This window comes from Tamandua tetradactyla, chromosome X, assembly GCF_023851605.1.
Source record: "Tamandua tetradactyla isolate mTamTet1 chromosome X, mTamTet1.pri, whole genome shotgun sequence".
Lineage (NCBI taxonomy): Eukaryota > Metazoa > Chordata > Mammalia > Pilosa > Myrmecophagidae > Tamandua > Tamandua tetradactyla.
This window is the reverse complement of record NC_135353.1, coordinates 155,235,285-155,256,500: the sequence shown is the minus strand read 5'-3', so window position 1 is coordinate 155,256,500 and position 21,216 is coordinate 155,235,285. Positions and strand designations below refer to the sequence as shown.

Below are 21,216 nucleotides of genomic sequence, written 5' to 3'. Positions count from 1 at the left end.
AGAGCATGGCCCTCCTGACTGTGACCATGGGAGCTGTGATTAAAGCAGAATTTCCATGACTAACCCATTATGGTGGGAAGAAAATGTCCCAATTTTCATGGTGGTTTTGAAATGAATCAAGCCGAAACTCGATAGGAGCTTTCTCAGCCTAGCTGGGAATTTTTCCTCTTAATAAAAAATGGTTTTAGAGCCCATAAGCCAATCCCAAACTAGTGAACTAGCAAACACCAGGGTATTTTTAAAAAGTTGGTTTCCTAAGGATGAGAGGTTCTTGGCTTTGTGATGCTTGGAAGACAGACCCTCGGCAGACACATGGGGATAATTCATGTTGGACATGATTTAGAGTGTGCTTGGAAAGGGCCTCTGGCTCTTCATGCCACAGGGAGTTTGCCATTTTCCATGAACTTTAATCACACCCTATTAAGTTCAATTTGAAAATATAGCATCATTTTCCATGGCTGCGAGGGAACAGTACCAGTGACCACATATAACATAAAAAGCACAGCCTCTGAAAATCCAGAGGGAAAATTAACAAAAGTCTGAGATAGGCCAGCTATCACCAACAGAGCTGTTGGGGAGCTCTGAGGCGGATCTGTTGATTCACTGTAGCTCCCTGCTCTGGACTCCAAAAAGAGCCTTGGAATGCAAACACACTACAGTTAAAGCCTGGCAGTGTCACCACCTCCCAATCCCTCCAGAACCAATCCCTTCTCCTCCATACCCCTGTCTCAGGTTATTCTCTGCCTGGAGCCACCAAAATTGATTTCTCACCTCAAGCCCCTTCCCAACCTACACCCTGCCACCAGAGAGAGATGTGTAAAAAGGGACATACTCAGATTGGCCCTTTTTACAGAGCCAATCTGAGTATGTCCCTTTCCAGCTTCCAAAGTTCCCATGACATCCTGATACCTGAGCATGGCCAGGTCCCTCGTGCTATGGCCCATGCTCACTTCTCTGTGTCTGCCCCCTCCTGCCCTGGTTGTCCTAACAACAAGCTGGGCTTTCTTCTTTGCTCCTGAGCCTCTGAACATTTGGACTGTTCTGTTGGGAAAGCCTGCCTCTTCTTCCCTCCCCACCTGGCCAACTCTTCTGGATCCCCCAGACTTGGCTTGATAATTGGTACCTCTTCCAAGAGGCCAGCCTGTACCCTAGGGCCTTGGTTGAATGCTCCCCTGCTCACCCATCACTCTGACCTCACCATTTCTCACCCTTCACCGATATTTCTTGTTGACTAAACTGTCTGCACCCACCAGCCAGCAGGAGGCTGTCTCTTATCTCTGTTTTTCCAAGGCCTAAATCATTCCTGGCTTGTTGTGAGTGTACAAAAAAATGATTATTAAATAAATTAACCAATTACCTTTTGGGGCTTCAGTTTTCCCAGCTGAAAAAATGAGACTGTTATCTGGCCCAACAGCTTCACCACAGGGTTATTTTTTGTGTGAACAAGAGACTATGTGAAAGCCCTTTTGAACCACACAGAATCTTGTGTTTATACACCATGATTGGAGTTATGGGATTTGGGAACAGAGACCTAAGAGCAAGGCTAGGAATTCCTTTTTATATTTTAAGATTTAAGATGAGAAAACACTATAACCACAGAGTTGCAGATGCCTCCTCTTCAATGAAGAAGCATCACAACGCTGTCTGTATAGAAGGAGGAAATCTCATCTTTCACACAAATTCATTTAACTAACTGGAAAAAATCTGTGCAGACAACAAAGATGGACCCACTATTAGGAGCCAAGTGAATATCTGTATTAGCTGATTCACCTACTGAGAACTTCTTACTAGAGCAATGATTAGATTGTACAGGGAAATAAGCCCTTCAAAATGTGTGAGGATACAGCAGATCAGCTGTTGTGCTTTAATTTATAATCCAGGTGTGAAGTTTATGTAAGCTGCTGAGAGTAAATAAGTTTTGAGATATTGTTTTGAACTCTGTATGCCAGCTCCCCCACAGATACCCTACTACAGGCTGTACACATACAGTCTCATTTAACCTTCCACAATCCTATGACATGTAGGCATTACCCTATTTCAGACAGGGAGAAATGGAGGGCCAGAGGTTAGACTACTTGCCCAGGGTCACCTCCAGAAAATAACAGGACCCACATCTAAATTCCTGCCCACCGGACTCTTTCCATGACAGAACACTGGAGAGACAGCAGGAACACTCATTCTGAGTTCCAGTCAACTGATCGTGAATTCTGGAAATTATTTCTACCTCAGTTAGAAGGAAAGATACTAGAAAAGTTTATTTCATGAAGAAACATTCTGTACACTGACAACAAACTGCCTTTGCTCTGTTTTATTGAAATGTGTTTTTAAGTGGTCAGCAAAAGGGGTTGGTTTCCCTAATGAAACTTCTGGCAAGAAATGTAAGTTGTTAAGGCAAGTTAAGAGAGAATGTTTGGCTATTCAGTACAAAGTAACTTTTAGACCCAAAGCATGTAGTTCAATTAGAATAGGAGAGGGAGAAGTCTGGTTACTCATTACTTCAATCAGACATGTATTACCCATCAACTGTGTGCCAGGTATAGCAACTGTTCTGCAAATGACAGATCACCTTTTGCCACTGCTGTCCAATAAAACTTGCTGTGATGATGGAAATGCCCCATATCTGAACTATCCAATATGGTAGCCATCAGGCCCATGTGGTGACTGAGGGTGTGAAATATGGCTGTGATTCTTTAAATGAACTTAAATTTAAATGAATTTCTTCTCATGTATGCTCAGTCTCTTCATTCAGTGCACATCTGCTGAGAGTGCACCATGAGCCAAGCACTGAGCAGGGCATGGGGGGACGTGGGAGTAAACAAAACAGACGTAGTCCCTGCCCTCACGGAGCTTGGAGTCCACTGAGAGAGACAGACATTTTAGATATATAGTACAAACGTTGCTAGCTGCTTTCGAAAGACAAGAAAAGATGAAATTGGCAATCATAGCATGACAACCTGATTTAAGTCAGGAAGGGGTCAAGGAAAGAAAGGGGTATCTTACTGAAGTCTAAAGCTGAAGAGAGGTAAAGTGATTCACTTGGGTAGATATAAATGATCTTAAAGTGGGGAAAAATGACACTGCCTTTGCATTTCTTTACAAACTGCTCACTACAGCCCCAAATTTTCTATGCAAAATGATTTAATAAATAATCACCTTCTTGGAAATAGCAGTTACACTGTTATTCACAGGCTTGTAAATTGGTTCAACCTTTCATTAATGCAACTTGGAGATACCTATTACAAGATGTACATGTGCATATCTTCAGATATACCCATTCCACTTCTAGAAATTAACTCATAGAAAGATTTATGTAAAAGTGAAATGTGTATTATGAGGTCAGTGGTCTTCAGGCAATTTTGCCAGTGTGCCCTGGAAAATAATTTTCAAAACCCTCACACCCCCTTATACATCTTAAGTTGACATCTAAAATTTTATATCATGCTTTAGTTAGAAAGGATGTAATTTCTGCCACATTCTTAGTACTGGTATTTAGAAACAGAACTCTTGTATCACTCTCTTAAATATATTCAACATATATTTGAACACTACAGCAATTTAACAACCACCATCATACATTTAAAAAAATCATGAGTAAGCTTTTCTTTAACAGTCAGAAATTTTATATCATTTCTTTTCCTCCTGGAATTCATATTTCCACTTTAGACTTTTATTCTAATGTAATATATGTTTATGGGTTCAAGTCTTTTGTTAATTAATTCATTTTTTTCTGCTATAAAAATGTAAATTGAAATCTTTCCTAAAATCATAAGGCTCTAAGTGTAAAAATTTTTCTTCTGGACTGAGAGGTTTTATAAGTATCATTAATAACAAATTATTAAAACATACATATACAGACACACCACATATTTTGATAAATAATTTTTAAGCATAAAAAGGTAGAATTTTATTGGGCTCTCCCCCCAAACCCTACATGGATTTGTGGATGACTATTAGTTAATATCAGAATGAGATGGTTTGGCATTGATTCTATTCTGATTTCTCATTTTATAAATGTAAATGGCAAGAAATTTTGTTTGCATAAATAAAAATAGTTGAGAACAGAAGGAATTTTGCTACCACAATTGTCACTCAATTCTCTGAACCCCTTCCAAGTTATATATAAAAAATCAGACTATGGTCTAGCATCATCAGAAATTATTTTTAACAATCTATCAACAAAGTAACTGCCTCCTTCAAGTTTCTTGGAAGCAAAGAATTAGAAAACTGATTTGTGAACAGATTTCTTGTCCAGCCAATAGAATCATTCAAGTTTTTACTTCAACACTGATCTTAGAATTATCTCTTAGTTTGTACCATGGGTTTTTATGCCCAGGGGTGGGCAAAGGATTGGTCTTCTTGTGTAAGTGGGAGACGGTGACTGGGAATGAGGATTGGGAAAGGAGAGGCAGTGACATCAGGGCTCCTGGGCCAATGGGTATGAAGAAAGAGCACATGAGAAGATTCTCATAGCCTTGGAAAGTCTCCATGCCCCCCATCCCCAAGGGTATGGGCAACCTCCTTTGAACATCAGTGTCCTAGAATGTTCTCTGAAGCTTTGCTTCTAGAGAACTGGTTATGGTGGAATCATAAGGGCAATATTACGTAGCCTTTAAAATATAAGGCTGATCTATGTGGCTTCTGTGGGAAAATGTCATCCATACATTATTTAGTACAAAAAGCAAGTTGTGGACCAGAATCATATGTACAACATGATCACATTTTTACAAAATAACCCATCCATCCATCCACCCAAACACAGAAAGACTTCTAAAAGCTTGTATAACAAATTAACACTGATTACCTGGGAAGGAAGGTGAGATACAGGTGATTTCACTTTCTCACTTCCTGTGTTCTTTACTTTTTTAAAAGTTAGCACCTTTAACTTTTGTTTGTTTGCAATTAAGGATTAGGAAATGTGCCAGTTTGAAAGGATTTATGTACCCTAGAAAAACCATGTTTTGATCCTAATCCATTTTGTGAGAGCAAAGGTTTCTTCTAATCCCTATTCAGCACTATAGGTTGGAGACTTGATTAGGTTATCTCCACAGAGATGTGACTCAATCAATTGTGGGTATTAAACTTGATTAGATGGAGATGTGTCTCCACCCATGCTACGTGGGTCTTGATTAGTTTAATGGAATCCTATAAAAGAGGAGACGTCATTTTGGAGAGAGTTCCTTTTGAGAACGAGGAGAGAGCAGCAGAACTACAAAAGAATGATGAAAAAACCACAGAGTCTACCAGTCAGTGACCTTTGGAGATGAAGAAGGAAAATGCCCCAGGGAGCTTCACAAAACAAGAAGCCGGAAGAGAAAGCTAGCAGACAGGAAAGCCAGCAGATGTCGCCATGTGCCCTTCCAGCTGAGAGAGAAACTCTGAATATCATCAGCCTTCTTGAACCAAGGCATCTTTCCCTGGGTGCCTTACACTGGACATTTCTTTAGACTTTCTTTAATTGGCCTTAGAACTCTAAACTTGCAACTTATTAAATTTCCCTTTTTAAAAGCCATTCTGTTTCTCGTATATTGCATTCTGGCAGCTAGCAAACTAGAACAGGGAAAGGAGAGCTATTTAAAATTAAAAAAAAAAAACAAAAACACAACTGACTGGATTTTGTGTGAAATGATTTCAGATGCAGCCCTAAGGATCTCCCTCAGTTGACTAAGCTGTGCGTCCCATAACTTAGCTCATCACCACTGGCAGGCATCACAGAAGAATGCAGGCTGATGCTTGGGGGTGCCTCCCTCCAGCTGAACTGCAGCTAGAGCAAGTCCACCTCAGTAAGTGCCTGTTTCATATCAGCTACTTCATGTCATTATGTCTAAGCTTTACAACAACCCTCTAAGGTAGGTGGGCATCACTGACCTCATGACCTAGAAGATGGAAGTGGAGTGCCAAGAGTCACTCAACCTGGAATGTGCAGAGCTAGGTTCAACTCTAAGTGCATCTACCTAAGAACCCAGAGTTTATCTGACAGAGATTATTATGCCTTCCTTGGCAACTTGTGGGATTATATTGCCTCCTCATAGGGGCTTGCTTTAGGAATAATAACTTATTTAGGACGGCAAAAATCCTACCATTTTACATTTCTCTGTAAGAATTTGGGTGGGAAAAAATTCAAAATAACTTTTTAAAAAAGTAGAATGAATCATTAAAACAATTTTATGGGGGGTGGGGTACAAGGGTAGACTTCTCACCTGCCATGTGGGAGAACCGGGTTCAATTCCCGGCCCATGCACTCCCCTCCTCTCAACCCCCCCAAAATCAACAAATGGTGCTACACTAATGGGATCATCACATGGAAAAAGAATGAACTGTGACCCCCACCAGAGAGCCAATAAACAAACAAAAATAATTTTATGAAAAGTTATGCCCACAATCCCTTGACAATTACCACTTAAACTTCTATATAGCCAGCAGATTTTTTATAAGCAAAAATCATTATGCAAAAGACAACTCTAGATTAGATCTCAGAAAGGGCCAAATAATCAATTCTCTAGGTTAAAGGAACTCACAGAACTAAAGGAACTGAGGTAAAGGGACAAGTGAAACAATACGCTATTTAATTTTAAGGAGGATTCGGAGGCTTCCAAGACAACAATTTTTCAAGGTCCAGAAAACTCAGCTGAAAAAAATGGCTAGAATCAGGGAAACAGACAGCAATGCTGAACTGGGCCCCTTAATGATCATTCCCTCCATACCCTCTCGTTTAAAGATGAAAAACCAACATCAAAGAGGTGCGATGACAACATGATATGCAGCCGGCAAAGAGGGCACATCTTCTTTTGGGGAGCAAGATGTATAGGTCACTTCATCTTATTTAATCAGCACTTTAGTTGGATGAAAGAGAAGCAGTCTGATGCTCATAATACAACATTTTAATATATGCATGTGTGCAACAATACCATGCTAATGTCCTGAATTACATGAAAGCCAAAATTACGCTGAGTACAAAACTTGGGGAGGAAATTCCTCCTGACCTGAAGCCCAGTTCTCCTCTTGCCTTTTTAAAAAAAAAAAATTAGAGCAGCTGTAGGTTTACAGAAAAATCATGCAGAAAATACAGATTTCCTATCTATCCCCCTACACACAGTTTTCCTTATTACTTACGTTTTACATTAATGTGGTACCTTTGTTACAATTGATAAAACACCATTATTATAATTGTATTATTAAGTATAGTCCACAGTTTACACATTAGGGTTCACTCTTTATATGGCACAGCTCTATTCTGGTAACATATATATAATCTAAAATTAATCATTTTAGTCACTTTCAAGTATACAATTCAGCAGTGTAAATTATATTCATAATGTTGTGCTACCATTATCACCACCCATTATCAAAATATTTCCATCACCCAAAACAGAAACTCTTAGCAATTGAGCCTTAACTCCTCATTCCCCACCTCTACGTCTGTTCTTGGTTTTATCCATATTCTAGTTTCTGACTATAAATGTGCATATTCTGATAATTTCGTATCACTGAGATCATGCAATATTTGACCTTTTGTGTCTGGCTCATTTCATACCACATGATGTCTTCAAGATTTACCTGCATTGTCACATGTATCAGAAGTCATTCCTTTTTTTTTTGTTGTTTACGCATTCATCAGCTGATGGACATTTGGGTTGCTTCCATCTTTTGGCAGTTTAGTCAATACTAAATTGAGCATTGTTATGTAAATATCTGTTTGAGTCCATGCTTTCAATTCTTTTGGGTATATATATATACCTACACATGGGATTGCTGGGTCATATGGTAATTCTAAACTTAACTTTCTGAGGAACCACCAAATTTTTTCACAGCGGCCACATCATTTTACATTCCTACCAACAACGCATAAGGGTTCCTATTTCTCCACATCCCCTCCAATGCTTGCGTGTTCCCTTTTTAAAAAAATAGTAGCCATTCTAATGGGTGTGAAATGGTATCTCCTTATGGTTTTGATTTGCATTTCCCTAATGGCTAATGATGTTGAACATCATTTCATCTGCTTGTTGGACATTTGTATATCTTCTTTGGAGAAATGTCTATTCAGGTCCTTGGCCCATTTTATAATTGAGTTGTCTTTTTGTTGTTGAGTTCTGCTGTTGTCTTTTTGTTGTTGAGTTCTGCTGGACAAGGATGACACGGAGGTCACATGCTCACTGCAGAGATATAGCAAAGCTGTCTCTGTAGGAATAGGCACCTGATGTCCTGAAAAGACTAAAGTGTTGCAAAGCTGCTTGAGTCTGGGAGGGAAGAAGGCCTTGGGAAACATGTGTAACTTCTGACTCATCCTCCTGCACAGGGAAGCAGATGGTTCCACCCCTACTTTCTCCTTCCCCATTCTTTACACTTTTGTTACTTTCTTTAGCTTACAGCCCTATAAAATAAACAGTGCTGAACCTCCCAAGGTCTGAGTCTCCATCAGAGCTCAGAGTCCCACCTGGCCCCAGCTTTAACTATATCTTTGTCTCTTGTCTTTCTTTACTAAATTCTCCATTGCCTCCCTCCTGACACTGAGCTGTGCTGGTTGTGGCAGAGTTCTGGTGGTACTTTATATGCTCTGGATATTAAACCCTTATCAGATATACAGTTTCCAAATATTTTCTCCCATTCTGTAAGCTGTCTTTTCAACTTCCTTGATAATGTCCTTTGATGCTTAAGAGTTTTAAATTTTTGAAGTTTCATTTGTCTATTTTTTCTTTAGTTGCCAAATACAAGGTCCTGAAAATGTTTCCCTAACATTTTCTTCTAGGAGTTTTAGAGTTTTAGTTCTTTTATTTAGGTCTTTGATCCATTTTGGGTTAATTTCTGCATTTGATGTGAGGTAGGGGCCCATCTTCATACTTCTGCATATGTATGTCCAGTTTTCCCCACACCAGTTGTTGAAGAGACTATTTTTCCCCATTGAATGGACATGGACCCTTGCCAAAATTCAATTGGCCAGGAGTGTGAGGGCTTTTTCTGAACTCTCAATCCTATTGTACTGGTCTATATGTCTGTCCTTGTGTCAGTCCCAGTGGTCTTTTTACTATACTGGGAGGAATGGAGGACTTCTCTACTGCTAAAAGGGGCAGCTCCCATTCACCAGCCTTAGCAATTAGATGAACTACCTCACCTCATTTGCAAAATTAGGGAAAGGAGATAGCTGGGGTAAAAGTTATTTAAAGTGCCCTTAAAAGTCTGACATTCCATGAATGATTTTCTTTAAAAAATGCTGGAAATATAACTCTATTTAAAAAATAATATGCCAGGGCAGGCCACGGTGGCTCAGCAGGCAGAATTCTCACCTGCCATGCCAGAGACCCGGGTTCGATTCCTGATGCCTGCCCAGGCAAAAAAAAAAAAAAAAAAAAAAGAAAATATGCCAATTGTTGGGATGGTAAGTTGTCACAACACTGCTTCAACACCTGACTCTCTCTGAGGTCTTTTCCTTGCCCCTACATTTCTCCTCTTCCCCCATCCCTACCCTCCATCCCTGCAGATATGTGTTAGACCAGAGGTTTTCACAAGCTGGCCCAGGACTGGTACGCATCCATGACAAAGTTATCACCAGCTGATGAAGCACTGAAAAAAATAAGATCAAAGTTGTGACTTTCCCATTAAGCTAAATTTGCTCAGTTTTAAAACTTGAAGGTTATATCCTTTTTAGCAAGAAAAGGCACTTGTTTTAAAATGTACTGAATTAGTAACATAAAAATCAGCAGTCTGCCAAATAAGTCCTTCTTTTGTATATGAGTCTGTGAAATTTCAAAGAGTATGAACCACAGGGAGAGATGACTCAGGTCTGGGAAAGGTAGGAGCTTCACTATAGGTTACGGCAAAGGTAAAGAAACTTCTTTTGGCTTGAAATCCTGGTACTCTGTTAACTTATACCACATCCTTAGTTTGTCATCACCAGATCCAATTAATTTCTAATGGGGCCCACCAACCTCACTCCCTACCTGCTAATCACTTTTCCCACTTAATGAATCAAAGTTCGTACCTTAATGAGAGTCCATAGCTAGATAAGGAGTTTGATAATTCAACTCTCCTCCTTATTAAAGTAGAACATTTGTCCACAATGTTTTTAGCATGACAAAGGAGCACGTGAGTGAGCATGGTTTGGTTTTCTGGCAGGCTGTACATCCCTCTGTGTATTCACAAGTAAAACGGAAGCAGTAACAGGGCTCTGCCAATCCATGAGCCCACAGCCAGTGGGTGGAGGGAGGGACAGATGCCAAAGAAATGCCATATGCAATCAGTGAGTTGAGCATCACCTGTTTCCTTCTTGCTTCCACATTCATGTTCAGCTCAGAGGCCTCTTTTGAGCACACTGTGGGTGTGGCAAGGTTACTATATAAATCTCTGCTGTTTACAGACAACTTTGAATCCACTGAATGTACCTCCAGATTTTTATTCTCCAAGCTGAAAGCAGCTTCAGCATGTAGCAAAGGCAGACACACACAAGCTATGGGGATGACTTCAAAAGGCCAGGGCTTTGGTCACAGAGAAGGGGCCGACCAAAATATCATGCAACATTTGGCACCCCTGGCATGCAGGCAAGCTTCTGGAGTTGGCTGGAAGCCCATGGGTCTACACAGCACTGTGATCCCCTCTGAGCCAAGAGACAAGTGATCTGGATGCCAGCTACAAACCCAAAAGTTCTTCCACCCACCTCATCCATAAGTCACTTTTCCTTGTTCAGGCTGACAGCTGTAGATGGCTTGGGCACAAATGGCACGGCCCAAGTTATGTACAATTTGCTTTCTGTGTATGGGAATAATTCATACCACCAAACACATCACTCCCATTTTCTTCTCATTTTGATTTGTTTAGCCTTCACCTGTGTTTTTCTCGTATTTATGAGATTTTCTTACTGGCACCTTAAAACGTTTCTTGTTTTTGCACTTCTCAGATGGGATGAGGTAGAAGATGCTTGTAAAAACCCTCAAAACCAAGCACATGCACAGTCAATGCAATAGACTGCCAAATGCCAGGAATGCCCTCTTGGGAACAAGCAGGCAGAAGCGAATACCGTGGTCCTGGGTGGACCCATGTTTCTAACTGTGAAAGTCCCTAAGTGGAGACACTGAGTTTACATCTGGGATCAGGATCTTAGAAGTACAGACGAGGCCAAGGTTTCAAAAGCAGCCCACCTCCTGCAAGACTATGAGACGACTTTGAAATCAGTACAAGCTGCTAGCTTAGCCTCCTTTACTCAGTGGCATACCTACACTGTGAGCCCTATGAGTCTCGAATGAAAGATGGGGGCCCAGGGGCAAGCAGAGAACCTATTCTGAATTAACAGTAGCCAAGGCTGAGTCTTCCTTAAGTGTGGGAAGGGAGTTAAAGATGCTCAGAGGACTGAAAAGGTTAAAAGCCAATCAATCAGAAGTTCAACCAGTTTCATTTCCTTAGTACAAAGTGTTTGATCCTAAGCACAATCCGTTTTGCTTTAGTAGTCATGCTTGAAAACTGTGTATTGCTTCTCAAACACTCCTGATATTAATTCACATTTTGATCATGAACGGTGTCCCTTGACTGGGGCTAGAGTTATAGGTATCCACACATCTGTATCCTACGCCCTGATACACAGACTTGACTGGGGTACAACAGCAACTGCACGTTGCTCTCTTCTGCATGGGTATGATCAACCACATTCCTGACACCCAAGGGACATGTCTGAAGGCCACTGGGAAGGAGGCAGTGTCTGTAGAAGTGAGCTGCGGCTCCCATGAAAGTTCTTATGTCAGAAGCACTAGCCCTGAGAGAACTGAAAGGTGTGCTGTTCACAAATGCATGCTCAGCCAGCAGTCTATCTAGGACACACCAAATATCACTCCTAGGGTTCTGAAGACAGGCAGGACATAGTGCATATTGTCCTATTCAATCTAAGAAATGACTCAAAATCTGAAACGCTGCAAGGACTAGTAACTTGCTCTCTGGCTCCAAATGGGGAAATTTAAAATATAAAAAAGAGGACAGAAAAACTAATAACCCAAAGCCAGGGGATCTACATCTTCCCCCCAAATTTGTGCAAGATGAGTAAAACAAATGGAATAAAAATAAACAATAGGGGGAACAAATGTTATAATAAATTTAGATTGAAACGCTAGTGATCAATGAAAGAGAGGGGTAAGGGGTATGGCATGTATGAATTTTTTTCTGTTGTCTTTTTATTTCTTTTTCTGAATTGATGCAAATGTTCTAAGAAATGATCATGATGCAGGATATGCAACTATGTGATGATATTATGAATTACTGATTATGTATGTAGAACACAATGATCATAATAAAAAAAGAAAGAAAAAAAAATCTGTCCAAGAAACCCTTTGAAATGATTTCCTACAGTAAAAGGCAGAAGTTACAAAACTAAGGTAAGAATTTAATTACTTGTTGAAAGAGAATTGGTATATTAAAAAAAATTGCTACTGGTCACTATTTAAATTGTTTCATATATGTCTTGTAAAGCTTTATTGTATAGAGTACAAATTTATAATTCTGCATGGATTAAATTCCATGTTTTTTGGCCCGTTATAAAATACTGGATATTAAATCATGGGAAACCATCTAATCCCGAATATAACATTGTTTCTGTATGAAAATCAGATTCAAACTGTTCAATTTTTTTTTCCAGGCCAAGGACTTTGCCACAAGTCTGAAAAAAAGTCTCTCATGACAACTTCCTTGGTCAATGTTTACATTTATTACTTCAAATATTTTGCTCAGAAACTATTTTCAAACTGTTTTATAGATATTCTCAGGAAATTAGGCCACTCCAGTGAGAATAAGGCTGAACTCAGTGTGTCCTCAGCCCAGCTGTTCCCAATTCACTGTTGATTCTTGACATATACCTGAGTTTCTCAACCTCAGCACCAGTAATATTTGGGGCTGGATAATTCTTTGGTTGGGGGCTGTCTTGTGCAATGTAGGATGTTTAGCAGTGTGCCAGACCTCCATCCAGTAGGTGCCAGTAGCACTTATTCTATAAGTTGTGACAACCAAAAATGTCTCCAGACTTTGCCACATGTCCCCTGGAGGACAAAACTGGCCCTGGTTGAGAACCACTGACACAGGCCAACCCCATGCATTGAAGGGCTTGGGCTTGTGGATCAGGGAGTCCTGGGTTCAAACCCAATTCTGCTACCTACTTGTTGTTAATCTTGTCCAAGTTATTTGGCTTTCTTTTTTCCCTTGATCCTCCTCTACAAAAACAAGAGTCATTACACCTCCTTCACAGGGCTATTTTGATGGTGAGAAAAAATATATTCAAAATGTTTTAGTAGGTACCTGTTTTAGTTTGTTAAAACTGCCAGAATGCAATATACTAGATATGGAAGGGCTTTTGAAAAGGGAATTTATTAAGTTGCAAGTTTACAGTTCTAAGGTTATAAAAATGTCCAAACTAAGGCATTCAGGGAAAGATACCTTGATTCAAGAAAGGTAGATAGGTCTGGAATACCTCTGTCAGCTGGGAAGGCACATGGAGAAGTCTGCTAGCTTTCTCTACTGATTTTTTCAACGACTTTCCCAGGGGCATTTTCTTTCCTCTCCAAAGGTCTCTCTCTGGCTGTGTGGCCTCTGTCAGCAGTGAAGCTTTTTCCAAAAAGGTCCCTTCTTAAAGGACTCCAGTAAGCAACCCCACCTTGAATGGGTGGAAACACGTCTCCATGGAAACAGTAAAAAATATCCTACCCAGCAATATTAAATGAGGATTGACGAACATGGCTTTTCTGGGGTACACAACAGTTTCAAACTGGCACAGCACCCAGTGAATATTTATTCCTTCTTTCCTTTCTCTTGTTAACTCCCACTGGTATTATTTTAACACTATAACTTTGAGAAAATGATATAATAAAGAGAGCATATCCTTTCCACTGTACTGGAGGAATAATTCTAACACTAGGAAATTATACACAAAACCTATTGCTCAGAAGCAACTATTCATAAATTGGACCTCAAAGAAGAATAAAAGAGTATAAAAGCATGCTCTACCCCCAAATATGCTCAGAAAACACTCATGAGTCTTTGAAACATGTTCTGATCAACTACTTATCAATGTCCAGGTGTGCCTCAATTTAAGAAAATTAAGTAAAAAAAGTATATACTTATTTAATAACCTAAGGGGACTTATTTGCATTACAAAATGATTCCTCTACAAGCTTTTAGGGAGCTTTCTTAAGACATCTAAACCCAAATTCTATTTATAAGAGACTGATTTACAGACAACTTAGAAAAACAAATATAGTTGTTATTACTGTAAATAAACACAACTGTTCTATAAAGTCAAGCAAGGTGGCACCTCCACCCCTATATTTATAAATCAGCTGTGTTTGTACCTTTTTTAACACTGGGAGCACAAAGTGAGTGTTAGGAAAACTTCAGTTAGCTCCTTTTCCTTTAACAGCTTCACTGAGATATAATTTATATACCATAAAATTCACCCATTTTAGTGTACAACTCAGGAAGTGGAAGTTTGAGTAAATTTACAGTATTTTGCACAGTACAGTTTTAGAATCTTCTCATTACCACAGATCAATGAACTCTAAATAGCTTTCCTATGGTGTTGGAAAGTGTTTCAACAATTCCTGGTCCAAATGGGCCTCAGACCCCAGTGAGAGATGAGGACAGGTTGAAGCTAGCTTTGATATTTTCCAAGGCAGTCACATGCCCAAGATGGCTCCCTTTAAAGTTAGCAAAAATACTTGGGCCCCAAATTAGCTCTCTACAAAGTGAGTGTGCGTCTGTGGATCAGGTTGAAAAGATGGGGAAAAATCCTCACCTTCCTCAAATGAAGAAGAGGTGGTAGCCATGAAAAGTGATGTAAGTAGGAAAATTCTGATCAGATGCCAGTGGAAAAAGTTTGCTGAGTTTCAAATAGAATGGAAACAGAAAAAAACAAAAAACAAAACAAACAACAAAAAAAAAACAAGGGTAAAAGAAGGCAAGCATTCAAGAAGGAATGAGAAGGGCTTTCTCTAAGTCAGTGAGTTCATACATGATGACAGTTTGAAAGCTAGTTCCCATCTGGAGACCCACTGCTATAGTGGGAAAGGAACCCAAAATCCCCGTAATGTTGAAGGGTAACAATAAATCCTGCCATGTGGTGGGAACTACAATATCTGGCAAAATAGAACTAGAACAGTAGTTATGCAGGGCGAGGTAAGGATAGAGGGACTGAGAGGTGATGGTTAAGGGGTATAGGGTTTTTCTTTTTGTAGTGAAAAAAAGTTCTAAAATTGATTGTGATGATGAATGCACAACTCTGTGATTATACTAAAAGCCACTGATTGTATACGTTGGATGGACTGCATGATATGTGAATATATTTCAATAAAATTGCTTTTTAAAAAAGTAAACGTTACGGCAATTGACTTCATGGCCTCTAATCTCCCTTTTAATTGGAACAGAAATTCTTCTTGTCAGCAAGAGAGAACCTGGACAATTTAATTTTCATTTCTGTTCATGCAAAGGCCCATGATGGGGCACATGCATGTTTTCAATTATGTTACGTGAAATAAGGCAGCACAGTGTGATACAAATGATATCTCAAAGTTGTAGCAGGCAGGCCTTGCCCTCTTTCTGGTTTAGCTGTGCTCTCTGTGGAAAATCCTCAACCCCCCTCTCCTTGCAGGCAAGTGAGATAAGGTTCATTTCCTGGCATAGAAACCCCCTCCCCTAGCCTTCAGGAACTGGTAAAAATGCACATAGGCAAAAGAAGACATTCCTGGGGTGGGGGCCTCTCAATGGTTCAGCTCTGGGCCATTCTCAACTTAAATCAGCCAATTGTGTACCTTGTCTTTATCATGTCAAAAAGTCTATAAAAGCTAAGGTTACCTTTTGTTCGGGGCTCAGACTTTTGAGGTGACTTAGCTGGGCCCTCGTGCGCATGAGATGAGCTAATAAAACCTGCTTCCCGAAACTGCGGATCCTTAGTCTCAGCCTGTTCTAACTTCACGGAACGTTCCTGGAGGCCTGTGGCCTCGTTCCTGGTTTTCGCGCTACAAAGTGACATCAAGAACACAGTTTTGGACGAATTGATTCCATTCTAAATAACTGCTGGCTGACAAGTGCTGGTAGCTGCCTATACTAGATATGACAAAGCCATGTTCTAGAATTTAATATTACAATAATTTTAAATTATAACTTTATTAAGAGGAAATACAGATATATTTATAGCTAACACTGATGGTTTCCAATGGCTTTCGGGCTGTATTTTGCTATTCACCACAGCCCACATTTGGACAGCTTCAATTGTCTGAATCACTGAGAAAAAAATCTGGTAACAATTTCCTCCTTGATCCAAAGCAATGAACAAAGGCTACCCAAGCAGCGATAGAAAGCAGTGCTGAAGAGATCCAGCCCTCCCCAATGTCCTGTCCTCCTTGGCCCACCTACCTGAAAAGAATAGTTCTGCCTTTGGGCTGAAAAGCATTTTGCTTAAAATCCTCTCCTTCCTTGACCTCTATAATGCTGGGAGGTCCTACTTTTTGCATAGAATGTGGTCTTTGCCCAGGGTTTGTCCTCAGCCCTCCATTCTTCCTCTTTCCTCCTGGAGAGAGCTCATTTATCTTTCTGACTTAACTGTCACCTTTATGCAAACAACATTAGTAATATACATTTATATCTTTTTACTGCCCAGCAAGTGATTCTACATTATTCTGGAAGACAATGTGAGGAAGTAGGTAGATAGATTATTCCTTGTAGATGAAGCCAAACTCAGAAAGTCTAGGTAAATTACTAAGCAAGGTCCTCCTGCCAGGAAGCAGCAGGTGAACATTCAAACCAGGGCTGCAGACTGAGTGTTCTTGCCCCTCCACACCAGGAAGCTCCCCATCTCTAACTCTAGTTACCACCAGTGTCTTGAGGCTTGGCCTCAAACCATCAGCCTCCACCCACCATTGACCAGGGAAGGTTGGGTCAAATCTCAAAATCAACCCTCTGAACTAAATTCCTCACATCTTTCCCAAACCAGCTTTGTATCATAGTTACCCACCTCTGAAACCTCAGGGCCAGCAAATCATTCTCTTCTCCCCACTCCCCAATCCAAGTGGTTACTAAGACTTAACAGTAATTCTCTTGAACTGCTGTTTCCAAATCTATCCCTGCTTTCACAAGCATTTTGTGACCAGCTTAATTTTAGCTCTTACTACTTCTTACTAGAACTCTCAAATAACCTAAGTCCTTGACACCCATCTTTCTTTCACCTGATTTGCCAGTTATTATCGTTTTTAGACTCGATTATGGCATTTCAATGTCAATCATTAATGGCTCCCACTTAGCCTACAGAACTAATTACAAACTGCACTCATCTCAAACTCAATCTGGTCCCTACTTACCTTTTCAGGTCATCTCCTGCTCCATCCCAACCCAAAGTCCCTCCTGCAACATCTTCTGTGTGACTGCCCTGCCCACCCCACCCAAGCACATCCAACTAGCAGGTACAGATAAGTCTGTCCCCTTCCTGAGGCTGTCCCTATCACCTGGCCCTAGGGAGCACGGCTCCTCAGATCAGCATTTCCTTTCTACCATGCATCTGAACCTGTGCTATTACCTCTCTCTTCATTTGCTATCTCAGGGGCAAATGCCATCTCATTTGCCCTGGAAGGCAAGTACTGTGGGTGAGGTCCTTTATATCCATACAGCCTGGCGCATATTAAGTCCTCAAGTATTTACTGGTTGTTTACATGGCTGCCCATCATTGTTTCTTTCCATACAAGTAACAAATTCATTAAATTATTACCTTGAGGGATTATAATCTTTGGGGATTAATGTCTTCTTGGTGAAGTGAGAGAGAATCAACCCTCTGCATAGTCTTTCTCAGCTCTTGAATACATACAACTGGTACTTAGTTTACACAGTATGAAAAGTTTCCACAGACTAACATCTCCCCTACACACATACACTGATCAGTGCCCTTAATATCTCCAAGCCAGATTGTCAGACTGAAAAAAATGTGATTCATATTTTGAAGATAGCCACCTAAGAGATCTCTAGACCCAAAGAAAGCAAGGGTTGAAGGCCAACGCTCTTAACAAGCAAGACAAACAGCCCTATGTATTCTGAAGGTGGGAGAAAGCCTCCCTTTCGATGTGAAATCTCACATTACCTTTATCAACTCTTCGCCAATCAGCTACCCTGGCTTAAAATGGGACCCAAATACTAAACTGCAGTGTAGAACCAGAACTTAACCAGGCTCATTCTGACTATTCCTTTTCATTCATAACCAATTACTGCTCTGCTCTTCCCTGCCCTTTCACCAGGTCAAAAGCTCCAGCAGGCCAGCATTTTTGTTACTACTGCAGTGGCCTTCGCTGTCAGAAGTTCTTGGCTATGCTTTCTGCCTAAGCTTCTCAAAGGCTGACTGAGGATGCAAAACAGTTTCCAGAAAGAGGGCAACTACTTTTGGTATTTACCATTACAGATGAACATCCTACCCCTAAGCCTTCACAAGATCAGACCAGAGAACACAAGTCAGCAGTAGCAAAGATGCAACTCTATTAAACAAGTTCAGAAGAAAACAGCACCCACACAGAGGAGTACCTGCAGGTGAGGAGGATGTTCCCCTTAGGCTCTTTGCTGCCTACAGCAAGCCCTGCTAACTGTCGGACATCTGTTTCTAAATTGAACCACCACATTGCAGATGCTGCTGAAAATATTCCATGGAGAATCAGTCTCTGATAGTGGTCAGCAAGGGCTAGGGAAGGTGGAGAGGGGGCGGCGGGATGTGGTTATAATTGGGTAACGTGAGGGATCCCGGTAGTCATGAAATGTTCAATATCTAGACTGTGCTGGTGGATACAAAAACCCACATGTGGTAGAACTAAATACACATACACACCAATGCATACTAATAAAACTGGGGAAATCTGATGAATTTGGTGGATTGTATCAAGGTCAATATCCTGGTTGTGATATTGTACTAACATTTTGCAAGATGTTACCACTGGGGACCTGGGCAAAGGGTACATGAGACCACGCCATATTATTTCCTTCAAGAATATGTGCATCTACAATTATCTCAAGATAAAAAGTTTAATCTTTAAAGAGCCAAATTCCAAAATGCAGCTCTCTATATTATGCTGAGTATGAGAAAATGCTAACAACCATGATGAGTAGAAATAAAAGATGAAAAGCTAAAAATTAAACCCCCAAAACCTTAGTCCTTGAATCTGGACATCTTAAAAGGGCTGTCACCCAAGTGAGACCACCAGGGGTTGCAACAGCAGCCCCCATCTGCATGGATGTGATCTCATTCCACCCATGCACATCCCCAAAGGGCCTTGGATGGGTTTTCCCATGGATTTTAGCTCCGTTTCCATTTATTGCATGGTGATGTCTTGACTTTGGGAAAATACACTCATTTTCTGAACTGAATGGCAATTAGCACACCAATGTTCACGTTAAGCTCAAATTCAAAACACTTAGTGCTATAACGATAGTGAACTCTGCCACTGCCTTTTGACCATTCATCCTTCTAGACTAAATATATAAATCCTTAGGAAATATGAACCCAAGTGCTAATGTCCACTTTTACCAAAAGGCTTAAACATCAATTCTTTTCATTAGACCTTACAAGGAATTCCTCCAAAAGTCAGGGTAAATAAAAATCCCAAGAATTTTGTTTTAATGTGAAAACCACTGTTACTTCCCTTCTTCACAAGATTGCAGTGCAGAAAACCAACTGAGGACTGTGAAGTTTGCATCCAAACGCAAGAAATATCTCCTCATTCTGCCTGAAGGGGCAAGCTAGAGCTCTGCAGGTTTTATATAATGCTGCAAGAGAAGCAACAGCATGCTCCTTACTCACCGATGTCATTGCTGCGATCCGAGAGGTCCTTGTCCAGGATACCAGAGAGTGAACTGCCCACCAAGTCGATCTTTGGACCGTCACCCCTATATTAAAAGAACAAGTCCGGGCATTTAATGATTGGTGTTTGTCCTTGTCATTTTGTCAGCTCTCTTGTTGCACACATGACAAGGAGTGTGCTGCATGTGGGGTGGGGGTGCTGCTGCCTGTGTGGGAGCCAACAAGCTGTCTGACCACATGGGCCCTGGTGCCTATTGGCCCACAGAATGGATGCCCTCTCCAGCACACATTTTCAAAGATGGCTATTTTAATGATGACTGCTCTTAGGCCTTTAGCCACAAAACCTCCTGCTTGGGACACAGGGTGGGACAGAGGGCCTGCTCCTGCCCCATCACCAATTAAGAACCAGCAAACCACAACTGAGATCTTCCCCTTTAAGGAGCGTGGTATTTAGCTAATGCTACTTGTCAAAGGTCGGCCACTTTTAACCTTGAGAAAAAGGTTTTCTGGCCTGGGGTGGAGGCATCAGGCAGATTGTTGACAGGCACAAGGTGTTGAGTTGAGATCTGGCAGCTTGAATGCTAGCGCAGGAGATGAGGTTGGTAAAATTAGATGGCTCCTGGGTGGGTGCCCACATGCCCAGCAGGACACCAGTGACTTCCCTCCATATTTGGCCTAGGAGTAGCCTTTTGGATGGGAGCATGCCTTCAAAACAATGAGAAAAACACCACCCACTCAACACAAGCAGAAGCTTCCTTCAAATTCCTTTTGGCAGCTCTTTTGACCCTTTAAGGTGGGAATGAGCCCCAAAAGAGATGATCTAAGGGTTGTAATAGTAGTGAAATAGGAAAAGAAATTTTGCCATCAAAGGAGAGGGTGAAGCCAAGTAGATGTTCCCTGCAAAGCAACAGAAAGAGTCAACTTCACAGCTTGTTGCAGTCACTGTGGCCTGAAGCCAAGCTGCACAATGAGTAACTTATACTTATCCCATAAAACATTTGCCAAATACCTATTATGCCAGGGGGATTGAGAGGACCAAGCCAGATGGTACCTAAATGGAAGAAAGAAACAGACAGACAACAGCATGTCCATGTGGCATAGGCTACATGATAAAGGTATGTCGTGGTACAATGGGAAGAAAGGGCTGGGTCAGTACAGGGGCAATCTGCATGGGCGGGGGGACACACAGAGGTGATGGCATTAGAGTTGGGTCTTGGAGGAAAATGGGGAGAGGACACATTAGTAAGATGCATGATGGGGCAAGGACCCAAATGCGGGTGAGGGTGCCTGGTGTGGCCAAAGGTCCAGGGTCAAAGCCTGAGGTACCCAGTGGGTAGTAAGAGGAACAAGTCTGGCGAGGTTGGTGAAGATCAGCCTAGGCAGAGCTGAGCACACCAGGCTGCAGGGTTCAATGTATCTTGGAGTAAGGTGGGTAG

General features: G+C 41.0%; 1 protein-coding gene across 6 annotated transcripts in view; it reads right to left on the bottom strand.

Moving 5' to 3' along the window:
* Window positions 1-21,216, bottom strand: part of SH3KBP1 (SH3 domain containing kinase binding protein 1) — a 404,653-nt gene that overhangs the window by 17,933 nt on the left and 365,504 nt on the right. For all 6 annotated transcript variants that reach the window (XM_077145714.1, XM_077145717.1, XM_077145712.1 and 3 more), the window contains one exon: window positions 19,781-19,866. In XM_077145714.1, coding sequence (XP_077001829.1) covers window positions 19,781-19,866 — 86 coding nt within the window. The remainder of the gene's footprint in view (window positions 1-19,780; window positions 19,867-21,216) is intronic.